This window comes from Hordeum vulgare, chromosome 2H, assembly GCF_904849725.1.
Source record: "Hordeum vulgare subsp. vulgare chromosome 2H, MorexV3_pseudomolecules_assembly, whole genome shotgun sequence".
Taxonomy (NCBI): Eukaryota; Viridiplantae; Streptophyta; class Magnoliopsida; order Poales; family Poaceae; genus Hordeum; species Hordeum vulgare.
The window spans coordinates 9033854-9060115 of record NC_058519.1 but is presented as its reverse complement, the minus strand read 5'-3'; the positions used below and the strand labels follow the sequence as shown (position 1 = coordinate 9060115).

Sequence of the window (26262 nt, the reverse complement as noted above, 5' to 3'; positions counted from 1 at the left end):
CGACCTTCCGATGGCCACAGTGATATGGTCTAAGGTGGGAATTCGCACCACCCGTCCTCTAGCGTCACTCTGGCCTGCCATAAAGTACTCGCTGGTGATGTGTTATTTTTACACTCATCACACCTTATTTAAACCGGTTTATTTTATAAAATATGAAATGCTTCCTCCAATATTGTTACTAATGACTAATGAATGCAAATAATTTCAAATTTCTTTATTTTTATTTTGTTTTCACAAAATATGGATTAAACATAGACCAGATCAAGCATATACATGAAAAGAAGTAAAATGGAGATAAAAAAGATCAGGTAGGAGGCGCACCGGGCACAACATAGCCCAAGACGGCTTCTCGTACCAAGTCTCATATCATGCACCATGCCTCCTTGTCCAACCATACAACTATTATAAAGGGGCCTTCGTCAGATTCGCAATAGGAGAGCCACCAGAACTTCATCTCCGCATCAGAAGTCATTCATCAACCCTAGCCGCTGCCATCACCATCACCGCAACAAAACCACCTCCAAGTTAGCCATACGTGTAATCGTGTATCCCAGCCAGCAACCATCCTAAGACATATTATCAATAAAGCATTCATCTTGTTGTGTTCTTTAGTAATTTTTTATTGAATTCATGCTTCAACTAGTTGCTCCAAAGTCTGAGCTATGAGAGAGTGCCGAACATTACATTCCAACACTCCTCCTCACGTCTATGCTACTGCGGCCACAAACTCCTTCATTTTCTGCATTCCGTCCCTCCCGAACATCGTCGGTGGAGAACGACAACAAAATCCTGCATTTTTTGCAGCAGTTAGAAGGGGATCCCTCACCCCCTGGACCCAATGCGGTCGCCAACGAGGGAGGTTCGCCTCACTGGCCGTACATACCCCTCCCCACCACCAATGTTGCCACCACCATGGCTATCATGGCCCCCCAACAATGACCACTAGTGGATCTGGTGTCGGTCAAAATCTCACGGCAGAGGGACAAGGAAAGCATGAGGGAGACGGAGAGAGGAGGGAAAAGGGACTAGAAAGACCCGCCGTCGACGGCGGCGAGGATGGGGATGGCGGTCGCCGACGGGAGAGAAACCTATGGGGATGGGAGTGGAACATAAATCGACCAATATATATGAAATTTCGTAGGATCTCAGAGAAACCATGGATTGTGTTTTGAGAATTGAGGTAATATCATCGGGAGTCATAAAACTTGCTCTCGATGTCCAATTTGATGCTAAAACTTTGAAAATACAGATATGTGGTCACCCAACTTGCATTCTCGTGCAATTACGATCACTTAATCAGTATCCTGCATTTACGTGGCGTGTCAACGTGACTATGGCCCACTCTCAGTGACCGAAGTGACGTGCACGAGTTTATTTTTGAGGAAACACCCCTACACTATAGTCCCTCTGTCCCATAATATATGAGTGTTTTTTACATCATTGTAAAAAAACGCTTTTATATTATGGAATGAAGGAAGTATTTAATTGCATGGAATCCCCTAGCCAACATTTATGGGCCCCGCTTGACAGCATGCTAGATGAATAAATCTATCCTTGACATGTGGGTTCCACGTGGTGGTGTAAGAGAAATATGACGAAGTGAGAGAAATGAGATACATAAAGGACAATTGGCCGGCTCGAACTTACAACGCTATCTACGCACATGCTAACCACTGCACAAAAGCACGGTATCATCTCTATGAAAAGATACATGCTCTTTCATTATATAGTGAAAATAGGGTTTAGCTAATATTTTCACATCGTTTCATGGTACCCATCGTTTTTTTATACTTTTAGCTGATATCTATACGCAAAAAAGTGCCCTAGTGAGAGACTCAAAACGAGCGAAGTTCGTCCCAAACCCAACACGATCGCCAACAAGGGAGGTTCGTCTCCCTGGCCATCCGGACCCCTCCCCACCACCAATGTTGCCACGACCATGGCCAACCCGTGACTCCCCATCCACGACCAGTAGCGGATCTGGCGGCGGTCAAAATCCCACGGAAGAGGGGCAAGGAAAGCATGACGCGGACGCAGGGAGGAGAGGGAAGGGGCCGAGAAGACCCGCCGTCGACGACGCGGCAGAGAGAAACCTAGGGGCATGAAAATGGAACATAATTCGGTTGATATTTATGAAATTTCATAGGACCTCATACAAACCCATGGGGGTCGTGTGTTTGAGAATTACTACATGAAAGGAGTGGAAGGAAGAGAGGGGGAAGAAGTGAAAACGACGGCGCGGTGTTAATAACCGTCAGTGTGTGTGTGTGGAGGTGGACTGATGACGCCGATGACCCGACAAAACAGTCCAGCTGGCCACCTTCGCCCACCCCCCCTCTCCCTCTCTCTCTCTAAGCTCCACTCCCTCTCTCTCTACTTTCTCTCTCCTCGCGCACGCGCTTCCCCCGCCGAGCAGCACGCTCTCCTTCGTCGCCGCCCCCCTCCCCGTCCCCCCGCGCGCGCGGGCGCCGCTAGGGTTTGCAGATCCCGCCCGAGATCCGTCTTCCGCAGCCGCCGCCGCCGCCACCCGCCGCGCATCGGACGCGCTGCCTGCCCGCCCGGCCCGCTCCGGTACAGTATGCGCTGCTGAGCCATGATTCGGGGTCCGGAGCGCTCGGCGACGACGGCGAGGCGCCTCGCCCGCTGGGCCGCGCTGCTCGTCGCGGCGGCAGGACTGATTGGCGGCCGCTTCTCCGCGTCGGCGCTGGCGGTGCGGCCCGAGGAGGACCGCCTCGCGCGGCTCCCGTACGGGGTCGTCGTCGGCGGCGGGTACGCGGAGGACCCGGAGGCGGCGCAGGGGGAGCTGCAGTGCCGGGACCGCGCGGCGAGCACGCGGACCTGCAAGGAGATGGGCGGCGCGGGGTCCTTCGACACGGTCTGCGTCATCGCCGCCAGCGCCTCCCTCTCCGGCGACGTCTGCGTGCACGGCGCGGGCAGCGTGGAGGTACGCGCCGGGGTGAGGATCGCCTGCCCTGTCCCCGGCTGCTACCTCGTGTTCAACGTCTCGGGGAGCATCGCCGTCGGCGAGCGCGCCCAGCTGGTCGCCGGCTCCGTCGGCCTGCACGCCGCCAACGTCTCGCTGGGCCGTGGCTCCGCCGTCAACACCACGGGCCTCGCCGGCGCGCCCCCGCCCCAGACGTCCGGCACGCCGCACAGCCTCGAGGGGGCCGGCGGCGGGCACGGCGGGCGCGGCGCGTCGTGTAAGGTCTCCAACGACACCAACTGGGGCGGTGACGTGTATGCGTGGGCGTTCTTGGACAATCCGTGGAGCTATGGTAGCAAGGGCGGGAGCTTGTCTGCTAATGAGAAGCTTGGCGGGGACGGCGGAGGCCGTGTCCTGCTCAGGGCGAGTGAGATTTTGACTGTTGATGGAGTTGTGCTTGCTGAAGGAGGCGTGGGCAGTCTCAGAGGCGGCGGCGGGTCCGGCGGAAGCATTATGATCATGGCTTTCAAGCTGTAAGATCTGCATTTCTTGACATTTTACTTATTCTCAGTACGATTTACGTTACCAATGTGAAATCCTTAGGATAGAAGGATCCGAGCCCTATTTGATCATTTCACATTATTCCACGGGAATTAGCTAGTTCAGATGATTCTGTAGGTAAACAAATGCACAATTTGGCTACATGTCTTCATCATGTGAACATTATGATGTTTTTTCTAGTTAAGCAATTTTTAGTGTTCTAGGAATTACCATGTCATTGCACTTCGTTACACACTGGGTGAATCTGCATTATTCAGGATCATGTTGAAATTACGTTCTCAAGCAAAACAAGGAATTGCACACAAGAATCAAGAGTATCTATGACTTAGTCTGGTTGTACCGCGATGCTAGAATTTGAGTGCAGTTGCTGGCTTGAGTTCCAAATCAGTAGTGCCTTGCTGTCTGATGTGCTGCCTTTCTTCTGCTACCCTGTACACACATTATCTTGTCCAAGCAGACGATCTTTAACAATGACCATTTATTAAAGTTTGAAATATTGAGAAACAGCATTAGTCATGATATGGTAAGCGGTGTTGGATATGATGCTCTAGTGCGACTCCAATGGTACATTCAATACATAGCTCTGTTATGACCCACAATATCTGAGCTGCCCACCATTAGGTTCAAATGTTTACAAAACCAAAATCCCATTGAAACCTGAACTAGATCATTGTTGGTCCAAATTTTGATATGAAGCCCATTATTCTTTGTAACCCACTTCTGATGATGACCAACTCTGTACGCATCTGCTCCTATGAGCATGCATCCAGTCTTACCTCCTTCCTCCATGGTTGCTGCCTCTGCCTTCCTTAATGCTCCTTGCCTTACCTACCTCCTTTCACCTGCATCCATGTGAGCATGTACTTCTGCTTACTAAAGATGGCAGTGATGTTGCGCAATGCAGATAAGCTTGCTTTGGCTTTCAAATTGATTTGGTAGACTTGGTATTTGATTATCCTGGCACACCTGATTAGTTATTTCTATATTATCCTATGCACACATTTACTTTATTAATTGCTGCAAGATCCATAAACATTTTCCCATAGGATTATTACTGAAGCAAAGTAGCAAACCTCATCCTTGCACTTTATGCTTTCTGCGTTGACCTATGAAATGCAACACTCCCTTATTGTTTAACATTCTAGATATGGAAATGGTACAATAAGTGCTGGTGGTGGTAATGGATGGGGCGGAGGAGGTGGTGGGAGGATATCCCTAAAATTTTACAGCATTCAACAAGATTTGGAAATTATAGCTCATGGTGAGTATTTTCTGGCCTTAGTTTCTATGTAGCTGTTTTGTAACCCTCCTGCCTCTGGCGTTTCCCCATAGGGGAGCACAGTCGTCCAAACTATTTCACTTAAAAGTGCAATGTATATTTGTTACTGATTACTAATATTGTTTAGGGAACAAATGATTAATTTTGAATCAACTAAATTTGCCTGCCCTTATTTTTCTTACAATTTTAACTAGACATTCAAAAAATAATGATAATCAAATCTAGTTTGCCCTACCTTGTCAAAATTCACCGCGTTTAGGTCTTCCTGTGGAAATTGTGAGCCTCAGTTTAGATTGTCACTGTTATGGCTCTTAATATTCATCCTGAGCGTTGAATATTGATGCATGTGTTTTTGGTATGGACATGCACCTTTTTGCTCCATAGCTTTTCAGTAATGCAATCTCTCCCCCTTCCGTTGTATTCTGATGGTATTTTTTTTCCACATTCATCAGGCGGACAGAGTTTTGGGTGCCCCCAGAATGCTGGTGCAGCAGGCACAATATATGATAAATCATTGGAGACTCTAAAGGTCAGCAATGGAAACCTCACCACGCATACGGAAACTCCATTGCTGGGGTTCTCAGTGACTAAACTCTGGTCCAATGTGCTTGTGGAGAGCAATGCAAAAGTACTGGTTCCCTTGTTGTGGTCCAGAGTACAGGTTTGAATACTTTGACCCACCACTAACATCACGTTCATGACCTATTCATCAATCAATATTTTGTATGCCTTTGCACAACTGATTCTGAGGTTATGTAGTTTTTCCCGAGCAAACATACTGTACCTGTATAACTGCACTAATATCTCGATTTTCTTAAAGTGTCTTCTCAGTATTGCATCTACACCGCACTAATATCCAATTGTTTCTGTAAATGTATTTCCCCCATTTAAGGACGTTCAATAATAAGACCTGCACTAATCTAATTGTCAATATTGACACTGACAAAATTTTATTTGATGTTAATATTGACAACCGGTGTGTGTGTGTGTGTGTGTGGGGTGGGGGGTGGGTGGGTGGGGGGGGGGGGGTGTAGCACCTCTACACATCATTACGGAGACATCACTGGTTTATATTCACTAAAATAAATAAATCAATGGGGTTTAATTCCCACAGGGGTCAAATCCAAGTTGGTAAGGAGACACCACCTCACTCCACCACTGGGCTATCATCCAGTTTCTCAAATTTTCATGACCTTGTTCTCAACAAGCTAATGTGATTGTAAAGTCGATAAGCTGTTGAACTGCAACTTGCTTGTGGTGTTCCTATGTGGCTATGTCCTCAGTCACACACAGGGTTGAGCCAGGATTTAACCATCAGAAGGGCCAGACAGAAATAAATGTAGAGATTTTCTGTTATAGGAGCTTTTCCACCCATGGTGTCAGCTTGCCGATAGGGTTCCTCGCTGTGGTGCCTGCCCAGTACCCGTGCCTCGCAATAGCAGCACTGTTCGGGAGTAGAGTGCCTCAGACTCTTGTTAGCTTGACTCGGCTAGCCTGGCTGCCGGGTGCCATATTATGTCTTATATGGAATACACCCAAAGCCCACCAACACAGCTTAAACACTCTATTTACTACCCCTTCAGATCAATTTAAAGCCCAGGACCCAGACAACTGCTTATCTGAGCCAGCACTTTGCAATGGTACTGCTCTGCCATGAGTTCCTATAGAGGACAAAAAGTTTGGCTGCGCTCGCTATAGGAGCTTGGGAGGAGACAAGGCCCCTGCTGCCCCACCACCGTCAATCTCTGGCATGCCATAGAGTGTCAACACAAACTGTTTGTAATCATTGATTCCTGCAGTTGTCACTCTACTATGATTTTTTCCCATTCATTATCTTTCTTTTTCTTCGTTGTGGCTAAATTGTTTAATTTAGTTGTTGATCACAACGTTTCTGTTTACATAGGCCACTAAATGATTTATATTCAAATATATTATTTCTAGACCTGACCGAGCAATGAAGTCTATGCATATCAGGCATGTTTAATTTTTTATCGTGGAGCTCCTTTCTAAATCTATTTGGATGGGTTTCCATGCCCTTTATATTCTTTGTGCATTCCTTCCTCTTTACCTACTGATTGTTATTATTTGACACCTTTCCTATTCCCACCCGTATTCCCATTATTAAGTTCGCTGTTTTTATTTGCTCCTATTTTCTACTTGTTCAGGTGACAGGGCAAATAAGGCTACTTACTGGGGGTAGCATTTGCTTTGGGTTGTCTGAAAATCCAATATCAGAGTTTGAATTGGTTGCAGAGGAGCTTCTGATGAGTGACTCTGTTATAAAGGTATGCCTTGTTGTATACATATCTTTTGTTGACGGTGCTTGTCAATAATGATTCATATGCATCACATAGTAAAGTAATCAATTCTTCTATGGCGAATTATGTATTCGCATGCTGAAGGTGTCATAGGTTTCATAGTGATGCAGAGTTTCCCTTAAGCACCAAGGTAAAGGAGGGGTTGATGATCTAAATTAATTGTTTTAAAGAAGTCTTGCTGCGATTTACAGAAGTTAAGGCCTCCAACGCAATTTGGATGAAAAGTTCTTAAAAAACAATCATTCGACGAAATTTACAACCGCTTGAGCAAGGGGCTGATCATCGGATAGTTCCTTGACCGATGCATCAATTTCTCTTGTGGAAAGCTGTTAAAGGAGGTGTGGATGTTGAGAGATCCAACTCGTTTGTGAGAAATATGACAAACTAAATTGCAGATATATATATTTTTTGTGCAAGTGCATGTGCATGTGGATGGGGATGCTTTTACACCTGTAAATTTCAGTGCCCTGTGACACAATTTGGTATCCTAAATTTCACCAATCGAACTGCACCATGCTGTATGCAGTAAATACGTCTAGTATTAATTTGATGTGATTACCTTCTCAAAAATCCATTTTAGCCTGCTGACCCGACCGTGTTCTGACCCGCTTTAGAATTTTGTGCAAGTTCGATTCTTCCGTCCAGCTGAGTTGATATTGCTCTTCGTGTAATGCCTAGATTTGTCAGTTGCTCAACTACAAGATATTGTTGCTCCAAACTTGAGATCTTGCCCTGTCAGAGAGGAGAATAACAATATCCCAACATGTGATCTGACATGACTCTGATACACCTGATGGAATCTCGGATACTTTCCATGGCTCACACATGTTGGAGAAGCATTGAGGAACTGTCATGCCTCCAACACTTGCAGACATTGAAGCATTGCTTGCTATAGTAGGATTATATTTAGAAGGAAGATGAGAACCACCTCTTGGTGGGGTGGTTGAGTTGTGGGGGCAACAGCTCCACCCAACAGGGCTCAAATCCTGCTGCTCACGTTTACACACATGCGTAGGTGCGTACGGTAGGGATTTAGTGAAATTCACCAAATTATGCCTGGTTTCCGTCATTCTAGCATGTGATTAGAGGATGGGCTCATGTGTGTGTGTGTGTGTCTTCCTTGTAATTGCTTAGATTCAACAGGAAGACACTCTGATTTACCAAATATACCGTGTGGTTACTCCATCATAATAATTTCTGAGGATGTTATGCAGTCCTAACTTACTCCTATTATTGAAGGTGTATGGTGCTTTCAGAATGTATGTGAAGGTGCTCTTGATGTGGGATTCGAAGATTCAGATAGATGGTGGTGGTAAGGATGTTGTTCTTGCATCAATGCTTGAGGCAAGAAACCTTGTTGTACTCAAGGTATGTTTGTTTGGAGGCCTTAATGCCAAAATGTTCTTTTCTTAGTGATGGAAATTCAGTTTTCTCTGTTCTGACAGCATGGGTCAGTGATATCTTCCAATGCTGCTTTGGGAGTGTACGGACAAGGACTTCTTAATTTGAGTGGTCCTGGAGATGGAATCAAAGCACGCCAACTGTTTCTGTCTCTGTTTTACAACATTGAAGTAAGATCATAATATATGCATTACCTATCCAGTTTGTTTGCAGTTTACCTATTCAGACCTTTTTTGATTTCCTTCTCTGGCAGATGACATAACATATGCATCATTATGTAGGAAGGATACTTCACTTATCTGCATTCTCAATTTATTCAGATTTCATGAGTTGTAATTTCTTGGAAGGTCTTAGAACTTGTATAATGAATACTTGACTGTATTGCATGTGGGTCAGCACATAGTAAAAGCATTTGATCAACTGTTCATGATAATTTAATTTTTTAATTAGCTGGAACTAAATTAAGCTCTGCTCATTGTAGTGTTAGGTTGAGCTGACACTTCACTTGTCCGCATTCTCAATTTTTTCAGATCTCATAAGTTGTAATTTCATGAAGCTCTTAGAACTTGACTGTACTGCATGTGGGTCAGCAACAGAGCGAAATATCTGATCAATTGTTCATGACATAATTTTATTTTTTGATTAGCTGAAACTTAATTAAGCTATATTTGTTGTAGTGTACGCTTTAGCTTGTCACTCGTATGATCTTTTGAACTTGGCTCCTCTTGAGGAGGTGGGGAGTTTATAACATACAAACTTGACATAAAATGAAATTTTGGACTTCTATTGTTCTCATTTCTAAATATTGCCATGTCATGTATATGAGAGCGTTGGTAGATCAACAATTTTCTGTTGTTATTCTTATGCTACTCATCAGCTTTCAGCATTATAAGTATCTAGAAAGCACTGCCGTTTCCTAGTATTTGCCTTGACTTGTTTGAGCCATATGCATTGAGCTCCTGATGCAATTATTATTTGGGATGTTTCTGGACACAAGTAAATCCTCTCTCTGTGGTTTTTTCTTAATCCCATGCAACTGTATTTCTTGGGAATGGTCCATGTTATCATGTCGAACCAACACTTTTGCTTTAAAGTTTGTTCCATGTAGCTATAACTTCTGTGACTACAACTTCTCTTGATGTATGAGCAGGTTGGTCCTGGTTCCCTTGTCCAGGCTCCACTAGATGAGGATGTTCGAAGCAGCTTGTAAGTTCTGCTGTTTCGATGTAAATTAATGGTCTTTAGTTGCTTCTAAGCAATGCTGTGGATTGACGTTTATGTATATCAGGGATGCACGTTCGGTCTGTGAAAGTAAAACATGCCCCAGTGAGTTAATCGCACCCCCTGATGATTGCCATGTGAACAGCTCCTTGTCATTTACACTACAAGTAAGGATTGTTTGCTGCGACATTCTCTTCTGAGGGAAGCTCATAATTTCCATTAGCCTGTAGATCTTCCATACAAGAGAATTTTTTGGCAAGGAAGCATGATGGCTGAACTTTTAATTACATTTGTGCCTGTGCATAATCATTTCGCAAGATGTTTTTGATAGCTTACTTGCCTGTTGAGATGTGTCGTATACCATGTCAAATTCGAATCTTGCACTCCAACCTTCATTGCCATTCAGCAGAGAGATGATTTTGTCCATTGCATTGCATTTTCTGATTTTTTTTTACTTCCTCAACTGATGGAATGCAAAACATGGGGATCGGCAAACCCAAATGATTTCATGGGTTATACCTACAGGACAACTAATATACTCCCTCTGTCCGGAAGTACTTGTCCGAGGAATGGATGTATCTAGATGTATTTAGTTCTAGATACATCCATTTCTATCCATTTTTGCGACAAGTAATTCCGGACGGAGGGAGTATCAGATGGATAGAAAAAGGAACTACCTCTTGCTACTAACATGGTGAGGGTGGTGAATGATACACCTTCATGTTATCACAAAACAATAGATATCCCCTCCTGCCAATAGAAATAACATTAAGTTCATATTTTTTCTCATAGTTGTATGTATGATTTTGTTTCGTTTAAATTGGATCTGCTTATATTGCAGTTCGGAGTACGTGTACTATTCTAGCTTCTTCGTAAGAAATTCACATTTTGCAGATTTGCCGTGTTGAAGACATAACTGTCGGTGGCATAGTCAGGGGGAGTATAATTCACATTCATCGAGCAAGAACCGTGACCGTTACGAATGGTGGTGCAATTAGTGCCTCAGAGTTAGGTGATTCAGTGTTTTCATGTTGTGATCAGTAAAAGAACTGAAATCTCTCCTATCAATTTGGTAACTCTGTTCACTCAGCAGTCTGGAACTTTTTATAGGTTGCAAAGCAGGCATTGGTAGAGGAACATTTCTGAAGTATGGAGCTGGTGGCGGTGCTGGTCATGGAGGCCAGGGTGGTATAGGGATTTACAACGGAATGACAAGTGAAGGAGGTCAACAATATGGCAATGCTTATCTTCCATGTGAGCTAGGAAGTGGTAGTGGTTCTCTTGAGTCAGGCGAAAACAGTGCTGGTGGGGGATTAATAGGTATGCACTATTTTGTGTAGTCTTGTGAATCTTATCCACAGCAGGAGTTTACCATGCTGAAGATAGTTTTCCTTCAAGCATTTTAATAGCACCATCTGAGTTTACTGTCAGCATGTTTTCCTTTTTCCTTATCCTGTGCTTGACATGCACATTGCCGCACAACGAAATCATATTCTCCTACATGCACCCTTACTTAAAATATTGTTTTGTTTTCTGTTTTCTTCTGGAAATAAGTACATTTACTTTGGGAAGCTTTTGGTACCACTTCTCTTCTAAATTCTGACCAATTTCCTGATGCAGTCATTGGGTCCATGAAATGGCCACTTGCAAGATTGTTAAATTATGGCTCTGTGAGCTCTAATGGTGAAAGCAATAGAGACACAACTGGAAATTCTAGTGGGTCCTTCAAAGGTGGCATTGGTGGCGGTTCTGGAGGAACAATTCTTTTCTTCCTTCAAGGGCTTCTGGTAGAGAAAAATTCATCATTGTCAGCATCTGGGGGCAAAGGAGGCATACATGGTGGAGGTGGCGGTGGGGGTGGTAGAATACACTTTCACTGGTCAAATATTGCTACTGGAGATGAATTTGTTCAGATTGCTTCTATCAATGGCGCAGTAGCATCAAGGTACGCAATCATGTAAATGCCAACGATAATTATAAAGGAGGTTCCTTGCTTGTGCATATGCTTGTCTCTCTAAAGTCATGAAACATGGTCATGTTATCTATTGTTTCACTATGTTATTAGGAGCCTTCCAAATGATTTTCCTTTAATCAATATACCTGATACAATAAATTCCTTCATAATGGCACATGCATATTAGAAAGTGATCATATGTTTGCATCAGTGTTGACATACCCAAATTTCATTAAAGGGCAGCCCGGTGCACGTAGCTCCCGTTTGCGCAGGGTCCGGGGAAGGGTCCGACCACTTTGGGTCCTTCTGTATGTAGCCTTTCCTTGACATACACACATTTCATTACTGCACAATTTTTTGGAAATGTTTATGGGAGTTCTTTTGCGGTTACATGTGATTATTGGTGTTCTGTGGCAACCGCAAAGTTCAAGCAGAATCATCATTGGACCCGCTTGTTAGTTTGGACAGGGTCTTAGGAATTAGGACAGTCAAGAAAGTCCTGAAACAAAGTTAGTTTTCCTGTCTTGCGTTTTAAGTTCCTATGGCACATATCTGGCCAAAACTTTCAGATTTATCCACTAATTAATGAAGTCAACACTACTGAAAGTGGCACTATCTGCTTGCTACTACATTATCTAGAACACAAATAAAACAAATATGGATCTAAACCAACAGAGAAGTTAGGTAGGCAAGGAGAAGCTAACCAGAAGCAGTATGTTTGTCGCGCTGCTGCTGTCAACTTCTTCTGCCGCTGCTTCTTCAGCTTCTCCCCACCATTGATGTCACGTACCAAAGTGTGCTTCCGTCACCCTCCACTCCCTATGGTCATGATCACTGGAGCTAGCTGGTTGATAGGAAGAAGCCAGTGAAGGGAGCAGCAGTGGTGACCTGTGAACTCACGATAGGAGTAGGCCGGTGGAGACTGATGGTGATGGAGGCCATGCTGAAGCACCGAAGCCCTAGGATGTCACAGTGTTGAGCTGGGCCAGATTAGCTGGGTGGGCCATTCCCTTTCTGTCCTCTCCGACATGCCTCTGCTCATGACCCCAGCAGGCGTCACTGCCACTGCTTCACGGGCGATCCCAGTGCTACACTGCCTCTCCCTAATGCTATGTTATCCCTGTTGTGCTCTGAAGTTACTGCCTTTTGCCTGCCACGCCAAGCTCAACATTGCCGGTTAGGTGGTGCTATTGCCCACATAGAACCGTCTTGGCGGGTCCAACACCCAGCCTAATGGTTACTTTGTTATTAGATCAAGTATCTGTGTTGCAATTTACTCTAAAGGCATACTTGTGGTGCGATTTAGTCTAAATTTCCTAGGCATAATTCTTGTTTTATTTTTCTCCTGAGATGCATGTTTTCATCATGAAATGCATGGCTACTATCTGTGTTGACCTACATGGGAGAACTCCATAGCATTTTGTATTGGCATGGAACTTCATTTGTGCACTGCCATGAGCCTGGAGAAGTTTTAGTGAATGAATATATTCTTGTGCTAATTTCCAATAGCTGTTCTTTTGTGTAGTGGAGGTTCCGGTAATGATGATGGGCATTTTGGAGAAGACGGAACAATAACAGGAAAGGAGTGCCCTGTGGGACTATATGGAACCTTTTGTGCCGTATGAGCACTAAACTTGACATGTCTTTGTTCATCCAGCTTACATAGCATATTTTCTGTTATTAGTAACACAAACAGTATATAGTATTCATCTTAATACATTTTTTTTTACCTGTTCCTTTTCTTGTACATGTAAAATATTTGCATCCATTTTCATCAAGGAGTAACATCCAGAATATTTACATTAAAGGGAACAGAAAAAAAAAGAGGAATGAGGCTAGGGTGAACAGAACATTTCAGCCCCAGGATGTAGTATAAAACTAAGCCTATTTCTGGTTCATACTTTTTTTTAGAGAGCTGTAGAAGCTTTGCACATCTTTTTATTAAGGAAAAGCTAAGGTTGTTAGTGACAATAGATCAACGTAAGCCTAATAGGCAGAGTCGCTGAAAGAGAGGAAGCTTGCTCAAACGAACCTGCACCACACACCCTGTCTTGATGTTCGTCACCTTTGCCGCTAGATCATGGCACTTGTCATGGAAGACACGACTGCTCCCCTCCCGCTGAACTGATCATTTGAGGAGGATCACCATCAATCAAACTCTTTTCGCCCCTACTTCTAGACCATCTTCTTCCTGGCTAAGCCTATCTCTCATGGTGGTTCAAACTTCAAAAAACACCCCTACACACCATTATTTTCTACCCGCTCATCCTTGTTGAACATCTTCAAAGAAGTTTCTGTTTCTTTTGCACCAAATTGACCAAAACACAAAACTGTGGGAACCTTTCCGCAAATCAACCTGCAAGACTCTGCATCTCGCAAATTCACAACTATTGTGAATGAGCCCCTTGGACACTGACACACAGATAACTTTCATGGGGCAGGCATTTGTTTCCACTTTTAGTGCTGGTTGGAATAATCAGTTTGGGTCACCAAATTTGTTCCTTCCCTTTGTCCAGGAAGACAGCAGGGGATAATATATGCTTCTATGCCATTGTTTGATATCTTTAGCAGCAGTAAATGGTCAACTGTTCATTGTTCATACTTAAACGATCCACGTGGCATGTTAGAAAAACAATTGGACATATGCTTGGTTATCTCCCTGTTTATCACGTTATGATACGAGGTATTGAGTAGCCGGATCACTCTCACTTGCACTGTTACACATGATATATACCGGACTTTGAAGAATTGAAGAATGAAGAGTCTTAGATTTTTGTCTGTACTTGATAAAATGTTCTGGACTATTTTCAACATGGTGAATACTGGACAACCAAGTTATTTCTCCGGCTCGTCTCTAATATAGGCCATGGAGGGATCCGTGTGGTTAGTAGTTTTATGTTTTGACTATAATATAAGTAAAACTACATAGATTAAAAACATTAAAATAATGGCATTGGGTTTGTCTTGCAAAGTATTTCCAAAATAAGACATTATTAGTCAAAGTCTTGCATTAGACACCACAAATTGTAAAGAATACTTCTTGGGGTTGGATGGGTGTAGTTGCTTTTTTATGCATTAATTATGTTCTCTAACTAGCAGACGACTTTCTGTTGGTTCTTTTGAAACCATTTACTGACTGTAACTCTTTCCAGGAATGCCCAGTTGGAACATATAAAAATGTTGCTGGGTCCAACTCATCTCTCTGCACCCCCTGTTCTTTGAATGCTCTTCCAAACCGTGCTGACTTCATATATGTAAGAGGTAGGTCATCGGACTTGTGTTATCTTGTCTTGTTTGTGTTCAAACTTCTTGTCTTTGCATGGAAGAAACTAAGCATTAATTTTGACTTGCTAGGTGGTGTTACCCAGCCATCCTGCCCTTATAAGTGCGTATCTGCTAAGTACAAGATGCCAAATTGTTACACACCACTTGAGGAAGTTATATATACTTTTGGGGGTCCTTGGTCTTTTGCAGTTTTCCTATTCTTTACAATTATTCTTTTGGCACTCATCTTAAGTGCCGTAAGAGTTAAGATTGGTGAGAGTGAAGTCACGTATCGGGCTACAAGTGCAATCCACAATGATGCCTATGCTTCTTCGCCTTTTTTGCTTTCATTGGCTGAGGTATGGTTCATTTTTTAGTACATGGTCTTTGGATGTAGTTAGAGCAACTGCAAACTCACCTAGATCTGATCATTGAGCAAATCCTATATACAGGGACACTGTAGCACAGTTTGTTGAGAAATCTTGCTTGTTGTGTTTTTTCTTGTAAATAGGTACCTGGTGCCAGCAGGGCAGAAGAAACACAAAGCCATGTACACAGAATGTACTTCATGGGACCTAATACATTCCGAGAACCGTGGCATCTTCCTTACTCGCCCCCTGAATCTATAATTGGCATTGTGTAAGGCTTTTTATCTTATGAATCTATGATAGTACATGATCACTGATGCATCTGCGTTCCTGGTGTGCTTCACTGCCTCATTTTAGTAAAATGGGGCAGGGGGAAACTTCTTTTCTTAAAAAAAAAGTAACAGAACTCATAAAAGTGACTATAATTTGCACTGTAAATATACCACTCCAGATGTAAATTGTTCTACATGTCACTAATGTTCACATTGTTCTATGCGTCACTAACCTATCATAAAATATTGCATTGTTTTGTTGATTTACCTATTTGTGAGATCCTTCCTCTTATTGTCTTTTCTTTTTTCTTCTTAGAAGTTGTAGCTTGGATGTTCTCATACAGCCATCCTTGTTGTAGTGGTTCTAGATTCACAGGTACACAGCAATTACATTGTTGATAAAACAAACTGGGCTTGAGCAAAAAAAGTCACCGCAGTATACAACTTGTTTATGCTAAAACTAGATATCCAAAACCCTTTAGGGCCTACCTTGAACTACGGAATTTTCTGAAAACAGTTCAACTATCTTGTTCCAAACGGGAGTGACTGTTATCTTGATTGATCTGACTGAAATATGGGTATCGATTTAAAGGCCCATATGCCGTGAGAGAACAATGTTTAATGCTTCCATCTGTACTTCAACATACATGTAACTCCTGACTGTAGGTGACAATTCTTTTCTTTTTTCTCAGGTATGAAGATGCTTTTAATCGTTTTATCGATGAGATCAATTTGGTAGCAGCCTTTGAATGGTGGGAAGGTTCTGTGCATAGTATACTTTCAGTACTTGCATATCCTTGTGCCTGGTCTTGGAAGCAATGGCGCAGAAGAAAGAAAATCCATCGTCTTCAAGAATATGTTAAATCTGAATACGACCATTCATGTCTCCGCTCTTGCAGATCACGGGCTCTATATAAAGGGCTGAAGGTCAGTAATCAGAATTTAGTCACGTCATTTGGTATTAAAACCAGTAGTAATTGTGTCAATGTTATCAAAATCAGTTCAACTGGGTTTCAGTTCAATGGTGTACCAGCCATGAGCCATGTATCTAAATTTGTACCCAAACCCACCAAATATACCTGGAATAGGTGCTCAGAGAGATTATTCAGCTGGGTTTCACCTCTGATCTGAATTATACTCTTCCTTAGCTCTGTGAGCCATGAATAGCTGTTTGTTACGAATGGAGGGAAATTTGGTGTCTTATTTTTGCTGCTGACATATCAGTCCAGCACACATGTAATTGTTTGGACTTAACAGGTTGGTTCAACTCCAGATTTGATGTAATTGTTTGAACTTAACAGGTTGGTTCAACTCCAGACTTGATGGTCGCTTACATTGATTTCTTTCTGGGAGGTGATGAGAAACGACTCGATATAGCGGCCACGATCCAGAAGAGGTTTCCCATGTGTTTAATTTTTGGTGGTGATGGGAGTTATATGTCCCCATACCACCTACACAGTGATACATTACTATCAAATCTTCTTGGCCAGGTAAACATTAGACAACTTAATATTGAACATGTGATGCCAAGGATGTTACTTTTTTTATATCTATATAAATACGCTCCACGTTTCCCAATTATATTACACATTGTCGAAGTGGAAAATTTCCAGTTGTTGATCAGGATATGGTTGTCTGCCAAAGTAATGCATTGTTATAGGTTACGTTTTTTTTATCATTTACCCTGAGGTTAGTTTGCCTATGTAACTTGCCCCATTTGATATGCCTCAACTTGTGCAAATTGTCATAGACGTGCAACAACTTTGAGGCAAATGGTATAAAAATCCCCATTAGCTGTGTTTGGTTTATCATATTCTAGTGTTTTTGAGGCCTCTGCTGCTTATTTTTCTTGTTCTTGTCCTATATGCTACAAAATGCATTTCTTGTGTTCAATCACTCCTAGTGACCCTGTTTCATTTCCCCAGTATGTATCTACTGCGATCTGGAACAGATTAGTAGCTGGCTTGAATACTCAGTTGAGGACAGTAAAGCAAGGCAGCATCCGGTCAACTTTGGGACCTGTTGTTTCTTGGATTAATAGTCATGGGAATCCTCAACTTGAGCGACATGGTGTTCGAGTAGAGCTCGGATGGTTTCAGGCCACTGCTTCTGGTTATTACCAGCTAGGTATTGTTGTAGCAGTGAATGAAAACTTCTACAAGAGTCACCACCATCATGAGCATGCCCCAGATTTTGGTGATCGCTCAAGGTATGGAAAGAAAGGCCAACTACAATAGCATGTCTTATAAAAACATTTCTCATGCTGTGTAAAATGAGTGCTCTGCTTTTAATTGTACAGGAAGAATTTTGCAGTTCCACTACTGGATTCCAAGCAGGCAATTCAGGATCAGCCTTGCACAAGCTATGGCGTTTCAAGAAAGCGGTTGACAGGCGGAGTGACTGGTGGAGTCATAAACGAAGAAACACTGAAGTCACTGGACTACAAAAGAGATTATCTGTTCCCTCTGTCGTTGCTCTTGCAAAATTGCAGGCCTATTGGCTATGCGGTAAGCAACCACTAGACCCTTTCTATAAGCACACAAATGCTTATGCTGTACATGACAATTACCTTGCTTTGGCATTTCAGGAAACATTGCAGTTGCTTATCTGTATTGTACTTGTGGGTGATTTTACCATCACCTTGCTTATGCTTGTACAATACTACTGGATATCAGTTGGGGCTTTCCTTGCTGTACTGCTTATTCCACCCCTTGCTTTGCTTTCTCCTTTTCTTGCTGGCCTCAATGCACTTTTCAGCCGAGGACCAAAAAGATCTTCTGTCACCCGTATTTTTACACTTTGGAATACTACTTCTGTCATAAACATTGTAAGTCTTGTTTACTTATGTGGTTTATCCTTGAACTCTTTTATATTTGGCATCGTACAAGTAGAGAATATATCTGTTAGTTCTGTTGCTATCAGTTCGAAATGCACCGCGGCAGTTTAATATCCACAACACATAATGTAACAGGCTGGGAAATTTACGAATCTTATTTCCTTGCAGATTGTAGCAATCGTCTATGGTGCTATGTACTCTGGGCTATCTTCTTTGACAGTGTCTTCAGCTCATGCATCAAACAGCAAAAGGTTAGATTCCCCATGTACTTGTAGAGATGACATTTCAATCGACTTCCACTATTCGTTCTCCAATTTTTCAAAAGGATCCATTGCTCAGGAAACCGGCTTACTATAATTTCAGAACTGAGAGATTAAGTGGTAATTGTTGGGGGTTAGGAAAAAACATGTTGCGAGTAATTAAAGATGTCTGATTGGGAATTCAGATAATTACTTTGTCATTGTGTTTTGGGGTGACTTGATTACAAATTACAGATATGATTTTAGTTAGACAACAAATAAGAAATTACCACATTTTACATGCTGATCTGCTTTGTTCTTTGGCGCATCTGCAGCTTCAAGGGTAGGGATGATGATGGATGGTGGATAATGCCAGTCGTCTTGTTTGTCGTCAAGTCGCTTCAAGCGGGACTGGTCAACTGGCACATAGCAAATCTGGAGATCCAGGATCATTCCTTATTTAGCCCTGACCCGGACAGATTCTGGACAATGTAGTGTACCTAGCCACAGCCACAAGAATGGCAGAATCTCAACGGCATGGCGCTGCTGTATTTTGTCCCCATATATTCGTCGGTCTAACGGGTGTCATGGTGCTCTAAATCCGAAAGTTGTTCCGGCGTAGTGTAGATGTGTCCGAAGTGAAATTTTGTTAGCCCGCAATATGTGTACATTAGCCGTTAGAATAGGGTTTGTTGTTTTTGGGTGAACTAGATTTCTTTAGTTTATAGTAGTTTTTTAGCTTGAGCTAGTGATCAGAGTGTACAGCAAGACACAGGCGGTGCGATTGGCGTTCGTATGGTGTACATTATGTAAGTAATAAGTAGTAGGAGCGAGTGCATATCAAATTAGTGCAGTTCATTTTTACTCAGGATGTGCATGACTTGTGCAATACAGTGCACAATGTCATCATCGCAATCGATATACAGCAGTCGAATATCGCATCTCCTTTTACGCTTGTAGATCTTTCGGGTATTGAGCCTAAAAGGCGAAGAACATGTCTAGCGCTCTCATGGCTTTGCTCTGATGAAAATGTACATTGCAACGTGGTAGTGAAAATAAACCAATTTTTTGATTAAGTGTTGTTGTTTTCTGTTTATGAAAAAACTTTTGATCTATTCATCTTCAATCATTAGAAATAATGAAAATTAAATTCAGATTTATAGACTATCTAACGACGGCTATCGGCTATTACAAGCATTGCCCCTCTTTTATCGGAGCCGTACAGACCTTATTGTAGTAGAGGTGTGTAAGTAAGTCCCTGTGCTATATCTAAGCATCGGTGCTTGAGAAGTTGCATTTTACACGCCTTGAGACCAAAAATTTCTGAAAAACACTCTATTGTGGATTGGTAGAAGATGTATCGACCATGACGTAAAAAGATCCAATATACTTAGATTCCCACGAATCATAGGGTTCAGACATTTGATCTTAGGACTTGGGGTAAGATTGAGCGCTTAGCCCACAGACCAGGTAAAGACCTATTCCCTCTATACCTAAATATTTGTTATTAGAAAATACTAATGCAAGTACCTCTAATTACAAATATTGTGATGCAGGGGGAGTACTTTTCTACATTGTTCGTGCCCACACCCCTTTGCTTGTTGGCCACAGAGATCCCTTCGAATCATATTAGATGAACTTCATGTGACAATTTTTCACATGAGTTGCAATATTTTGAATAATTGTTCGCATGCCTATACTATATATATATGTCGTATAAGGGATGTGTGGACCTAGGTATATGTAGACCTTGGTTCCCATATGGAGACCACAAACCTAGTTGGTATACGCTCTGGGACCCCAAAAATAAGCCTACTCAGAGAAGAAGATGCTGCCACCATACCACAAATAAGAGACATAAATGGTGTTTTCTATTAACTCATGTTATCGAGCATGAAGGGAATACAAAGCATCATGAACACTCACACCAAGTTCCTGAATGACTGATGCACACACTAGGGGTTATACTTAACTCTTGATTGTGCGTTCCAGCTAGGGCTTGAACATGGGCGGCATCCTCACTTTGGTAGCCCGCTCGAATGCATACGCCATCTCGATCAACCTCGGCTCGTACCCCTGCAGCCCGCCGAAGCATATGCCAAAGGGAACCCCTTGCTCGTCATACCCCGCTGGCACAACGATGCCAGGGTGACCACCCGTGGCTAGAAGGCTAGAAGCGTCGCTGCTGGGCGTCACGATCGCGTCTAGCTGCCGCTCCTTCATCAGCTTCTGCAGCCCATTAGCCGACAGTTCCTTTAGCCGTCGTATTGCAACTCTTTCCACGGGGCCAATGCCGGTTGTATTTTGGGCCGCGATAAGGTCGTCCTGCCCGAAATCTTTCATCCGCTCCTACAACAAGCATGCCATCGGTTAGGTTTAAGCTCGCCCATCGGCCACACGAAATCGTGACGCCCTAAAAGGGTAGTGAAGATTAATTTGTATTACTTGCTATTTTTTCAACTTGCAACAAGAAATGAAGAGATGAAATTAAGATATCTTTTTTTTTTGGGGTGTTTGTACACTAAACCTTACCTCCACAGGATGCTTGTTGTTGAAAGCTATGATGTCTGCTAGCGAACGGACCGGGGAGTAGAGCAAGTCTGCCAAGTAGGCGTTTATGCTCAGCTTGAACTCTGCCTGCATCGCAATCCCCTCGTTGGAGCTGATATCATCCAACAGAGCCGTCGGATTGGCCGCGACATGCAGGTTATCGACCACCACGGCCCCATGTTTCCTTTGACGAAATTGATGTAAATTAGAATAAGACTATGGATGCAAAATCACAATCTTAATTTGGATGCCTTCTTTATAGTTCAACAAAATGAACTGAATTTTCAGAATTCACACCCTGCTTTTTGAAGTTTACAAATGTTCTGAATTTGCATCCCAAAAAGAGAAAACCATCGACAGTCGGCGGAATCAATTTAAACTGTTGATCACTCACCTCATGGTGGCGAGGTGCTGCTCGTACACCCTCAGTGGCTGCGTGCCTGCGTGTCGGAAGAATCCACGGAGGACGCCGATCCTCTTCCCTCTCAGCCCATCTTTCTTCAAGAACTGCGTGTACCCGCCGGGAGGGATGAACTTGGACGCCGCTCCGGTGGCCGCGGCGTCGAGCTCGTCGTAGCCGACGATGGCGTCCAGCACGTGCACCGCGTCCGACACCGTCCGGCAAATCGGCCTGCAACTCACTTCGACCCGCCATGAAATTTCATGTTGAGTGAAGCAAAGCAACTAGCAAGCGAGCAAGAAGAAGGCTGTTGCCCACCCGACGGTGTCCTGCAACGGGGTGATGGGCACGACGCCGGCGCGGCTGGTGAGCCCGAGGGTCGGCCGGATCCCGACCACGGAGTTGAACGACGACGGGCAGAGTATGGAGCCGTCGGTGTCGGTGCCCAGCGTCACGGCCGCCATGTTCGCCGCCGCGGCTACGCCCGACCCGGCGCTGGACCCGCACGGGTCGGCCGAGAGCACGTACGGGTTGCGCGTCTGGCCGCCGCGCGCGCTCCACCCGTTGTCGACGTTGCGGAACTCGGACCACTCGGAGGAGTTGGACTTGCCGAGCACCACGGCGCCGGCCCGCCGGAGCCTGGCCGCCACACCGGCGTCCCGCCTCACCACGGAGCCGAGCAACGCGAACGAGCCGGCCGTGGTGTTGAGCGCGTCGCGGGTGGCGATGTTGTCCTTGAGCAGGACGGGGACGCCGTGCAGCGCGCCGGTGGGCTGGCCGCGGCCGCGCTCGGCGTCGGCGCAGGCCGCCTGCCGGAGCGCGTCCGGGTTCACCTCGATGACGGCGCGCAGCAGCGGGTTCAGGCGGCTGATCTGGTCCAGGTAGAACCGGACGAGCGTCGTCGAGGTGAGGCTGCCGTTGCGGAAGCCGAGCTGGATGGCGTCGATGGTGGCCTCGTGGAACTCAAAGCCGTGTGCGGCGCCGGCGACGGTGACCACGACCAGAGTGAGGACGGCGGCAGCCAAGCCATAATGCTTAGCTTAGCTGAGCGAGACGGTGTCGGTGTCGGTGTGGTTAGTGGCTTGGCCAATGCGCTCGTTGCTTTGAATTAGTGGAATTTGAACATATTTTGTGGCAGTCGCTTTTGGCGTTTTTCAGATGCTCCATGAGTATGCCTGTCCCAGTCACTTTTCAAATGATACATTTGCTGGAAAGATCTTTTGAAAAGTATCTAAATGTTTGTCGACAAATTTGCGAAAAATGATTACGCCCTATACATACATAAATATTGTGAAACAAATGAAATAAATAACCGACATCTATAAGGCTTTTATAAACAGTTTGATGCCATTATTTGTTTATCTTTTGGTTTGGTTTCTGTACACTTTTGCTTACTCGACAATTTGAGAGCTATAAACCGTATATTATTCATTATGTGTTTGGATGTTCGCAAATATATCCCAGCTCATGTCTTGCTTGATGACACGATTGCAAGCTCTCACTTGCTCTTAAAGTCTCTTATCATATGTTCATAATTTAGTTTTTATGTCCATATTTTGGTTAAGACTTGGCTAAACACATTCCATAAAAGATTGGCTACCATATTTTGTTTAAGACTTGACTGATCAACACATTTCAGATGCTCCATGAGTATGCCTGTCTCAGTCACTTTTGAAATGATACATTTCCTGGAAAGATCTTCTGAAAAGTATCTAAATGTTTGTCGACAAATTTGCGTAAAATGATTACACCCTATAAATACATAAATATTGTGAAACAAACAAAATAAATCTCAATACCACCTTTCTCTTGTCTGTTTTATGGCAAGAACGTGGGAGTCTTCCTGACCATGGTAACCTGCTCAAACGCATACGCCATCTCGATCAGCCTTGGCTCGTACCCCTTCAACCCACCGAAGCTGAGACCAAACGGCACCCCCATCTCGCCGTACCCGGCAGGAACGGTGATGCCTGGCATGCCGCCTATGGCAAGTACGGGGGACGCGGCGCTGTTGGGCGCCACGATCGCGTCCAGCTCGTGCTCCCTCATCAGCTTCTCAAGCCCATCGGAAGACAGCTTGTTCAACTTATTGATCGCCTCTCTCTCGATGGCACCAATGCCGGTCGTGTTCTCGGCCACTAGGAAGATGATCTGCCCTATTTCATCCATCTTTTCCTGCCATGGATGTATATCTTACAATTTCAGTTAGTTGAAAACATAATTTGTAAGATAGCATGTGACACGCTGAGAAAATACATGTTTTTTTTTGCATGAAAATATTAGTTGATTCTGAACTGAGCTGACCTCGACAGGATGGGCATTGTTGAAGGCTATGATTTCTGCAAGCGAGCGAACTGGAGAATATTGTAAGTCTGATAGATAGGAGTTGAGGCTCAACTTGAACTCTGCTGCTAATGCAATCTCTTGGCCATTGTTAAGGGTGTCCAGGATGACATTTAAATTATCTATATCGAGATTCTCAATCACGTTTGCTCCTTGTTTCCTTCAAACAAACAAAAAATGCAAGATGATATGATACCATATACAGTCAACGTAGAAGCCTGAGGTATACTTCCCCCCCTTTTTTTTCTTTCTAAATGGTATCATATATAGTATAGCTTATGGGTTCATATACATTTTTCAATAAACTTTGCAATTATTTGGACAATGCTCATCCCACAGACAGTGCAAAGGCCGAAAGATTTATATGCTGTTATAAAAGAAAAGAGATGTAAATAGTACCTCATTGTGTCGAGATGTTGCTGGTAAACCGTGTGTTGCACGGTGCCATTTGGATAGCTGAAGAAGCCATTGGGAACGCCGATCCTCTTCCCGTTTAGTCCATCAGTCTTCAGGAACTGCAAGTATCCACCATGAGGGATGTACTCAGAAGATGCGCTCGTGGCTGCCCCATCGAGGTCATCGTAGCCAACAATGGCGTCCAACACGTGTACCGCATCTGTCACGGTGCGGCAAATCGGCCTGCCGTTGAAAAATATCAAGATAAAACATACATAGTTCGTTTACATAATAAGAATTGTCATTCCGGCATGTTGTTTTCTCTAACTTGGACCACTAGGAGCGTTTATAATTCTAGTAAGGAGTAGCAAGTGGCCAACTACTGGTCAGTTGAATATCAAAGTGGAATTTGTGCAACATTTCTTACTTCTTAGGAAGAGGAGGTTGCACTCTAATCAATACATTAATTGATGTTCATGGCCAGACTTTATGCAACTCACTGCATAGTTATTCAAAAACCACTTCTTGAGTATTAAATCTCTTTTGAACAAAATTTTGGATGTAATTCGTGGTATATCATATGCGCTTGCAGTAATTGATCTGAGAATCGACCACTTGCCACATGTAAAAATATGATTTAGTGGATATAAGTAAGACCTCACATTTTTTTCCTCCGTCACAAATAATCACTATTTTGATGAACTATTGCGGGTCACAAGATAAACTGACTTGCTCCCATGAATTACCCCCCCCCCCCCCCCCCCCCCCATTTTTTGGGAACTCGGAAGATAGAAAAATGAAGAGGCAAATATAGGGTGCATCAGCAACCAAGTTTCTAAATATCGACTGATATTTTTGTCCAGTTTTTTGATATGGGTAGTTATTTATAGGGATACAACATATTGTTTAAGAAAACTACACAGACAGTCGATATGAACTTATATCTTGGCAGAAGTGGCCAGATATTTAGCCTGACATTTTAGTTCATATTTAAATCGATTTTGCCAAAACACATCTAGATGTGAGATAAATATTATACATCTAAGTTATATATCATTGATCTTACATGAAATTCATGTGGGTTTTTTCTTTTTCTTTTCTATGCTTGATTTAGTCATTTAGATGTACAATAACTATGTCACATCTAGATTTACCTTAAACACGCCCTATTCATATATTTAAATATAATTGACATGGATTCTATCTTTCAAAAATGGACACACTGAAAAATAAAACATATCTTCTTTGTCAACTTGGCATAGTAATGCATAATACAAGAATGCCCACATACCCCCTCCGACTCAAAATATAAGTGCCTCCATCTTGAAGTAAGATTAGTTTAACCGTAGTTCAAAACCGCGACACTTATGACCTCCATTGATTTGGAGGAATTTCATAGAAATTCTATAGGATAGAATTCTTATACGATTTTTTTCCTTTCGAGTCTTTTGGTTCATAGGAATGAATTCATACTGATATATAATAGGATTGGTTCCTATCCCTCATGTTTCAAAGGAAAATAAACATGAGCCTAGACTCAATAAATATTTTTCCATAATATGAACCAAATGCCATCTTTTTTCATATATCTACTCATAGGATTTGAAATGCATATCATCTCATTTTCTATAAGTTTTCTATTCACATGACAACTCTATCCTAATAATCAAATGTATATAGGGACGAAAAATCCAAAATATGCAAAATACTCAGTTAATCAGTTACCCGACGGTGTCTTGTCTAGGTGTGATTGGGACGACTCCGGCCCGGCTGGTCAACCCCACCGTGGGCTTGATCCCCACCACCGAGTTCAGCGACGCCGGGCACAGTATCGACCCGTCCGTCTCCGTCCCCAGCGTCACCGCCGCCATGCTCGCCGCCGCCGCGATAGCCGGCCCCGTGCTCGACCCACACGGGCTCGCCGACAGCACGTACGG

General features: G+C 43.5%; 2 protein-coding genes across 2 annotated transcripts; one reads left to right on the top strand and one right to left on the bottom strand.

The window, feature by feature from the left end:
* Positions 1 to 2347: 2347 nt before the first annotated feature.
* On the top strand, positions 2348 to 19500 carry LOC123424364. Its single transcript, XM_045107968.1, has 22 exons — positions 2348 to 3456; positions 4630 to 4745; positions 5216 to 5424; positions 6929 to 7048; positions 8321 to 8449; positions 8527 to 8652; positions 9633 to 9688; positions 9771 to 9870; positions 10598 to 10715; positions 10814 to 11023; positions 11324 to 11648; positions 13183 to 13276; positions 14810 to 14918; positions 15012 to 15280; positions 15433 to 15560; positions 16254 to 16488; positions 16863 to 17051; positions 17487 to 17770; positions 17861 to 18068; positions 18149 to 18388; positions 18566 to 18648; positions 18972 to 19500. Exons 1-22 carry the CDS (start codon positions 2594 to 2596, stop codon positions 19129 to 19131), a joined length of 4371 nt encoding a protein of 1456 aa, XP_044963903.1. The 5' UTR covers positions 2348 to 2593; the 3' UTR covers positions 19132 to 19500.
* Positions 19501 to 20485: 985 nt separating this feature from the next.
* Positions 20486 to 26260, bottom strand: LOC123424858 (probable amidase At4g34880). Its single transcript, XM_045108555.1, has 8 exons — positions 26051 to 26260; positions 24329 to 24568; positions 23891 to 24089; positions 23410 to 23761; positions 21905 to 22625; positions 21581 to 21817; positions 21169 to 21370; positions 20486 to 20985 (listed from the first exon to the last, which is right to left on the bottom strand). Exons 1-8 carry the CDS (start codon positions 26194 to 26196, stop codon positions 20629 to 20631), a joined length of 2454 nt encoding a protein of 817 aa, XP_044964490.1. The 5' UTR covers positions 26197 to 26260; the 3' UTR covers positions 20486 to 20628.
* Between the last annotated feature and the right edge of the window lie 2 nt (positions 26261 to 26262).

Bases quoted from the DNA above. Each gene is read 5' to 3' on its own strand.
- LOC123424364 (XM_045107968.1), top strand. From the start codon at position 2,594: ATGATTCGGGGTCCGGAGCGCTCGGCGACGACGGCGAGGCGCCTCGCC. The intron at 8,450-8,526 runs GTATGTTTGTTT...CTGTTCTGACAG, and splicing joins GAAACCTTGTTGTACTCAAG to CATGGGTCAGTGATATCTTC. The intron at 17,771-17,860 runs GTATGGAAAGAA...TTAATTGTACAG, and splicing joins GATTTTGGTGATCGCTCAAG to GAAGAATTTTGCAGTTCCAC.
- LOC123424858 (XM_045108555.1), bottom strand. From the start codon at position 26,196: ATGGCGGCGGTGACGCTGGGGACGGAGACGGACGGGTCGATACTGTGC. The intron at 24,090-24,328 runs GTACTATTTACA...GTTTGTTTGAAG, and splicing joins CAACATCTCGACACAATGAG to GAAACAAGGAGCAAACGTGA. The intron at 21,371-21,580 runs GTGAGTGATCAA...ATTTCGTCAAAG, and splicing joins CAGCACCTCGCCACCATGAG to GAAACATGGGGCCGTGGTGG.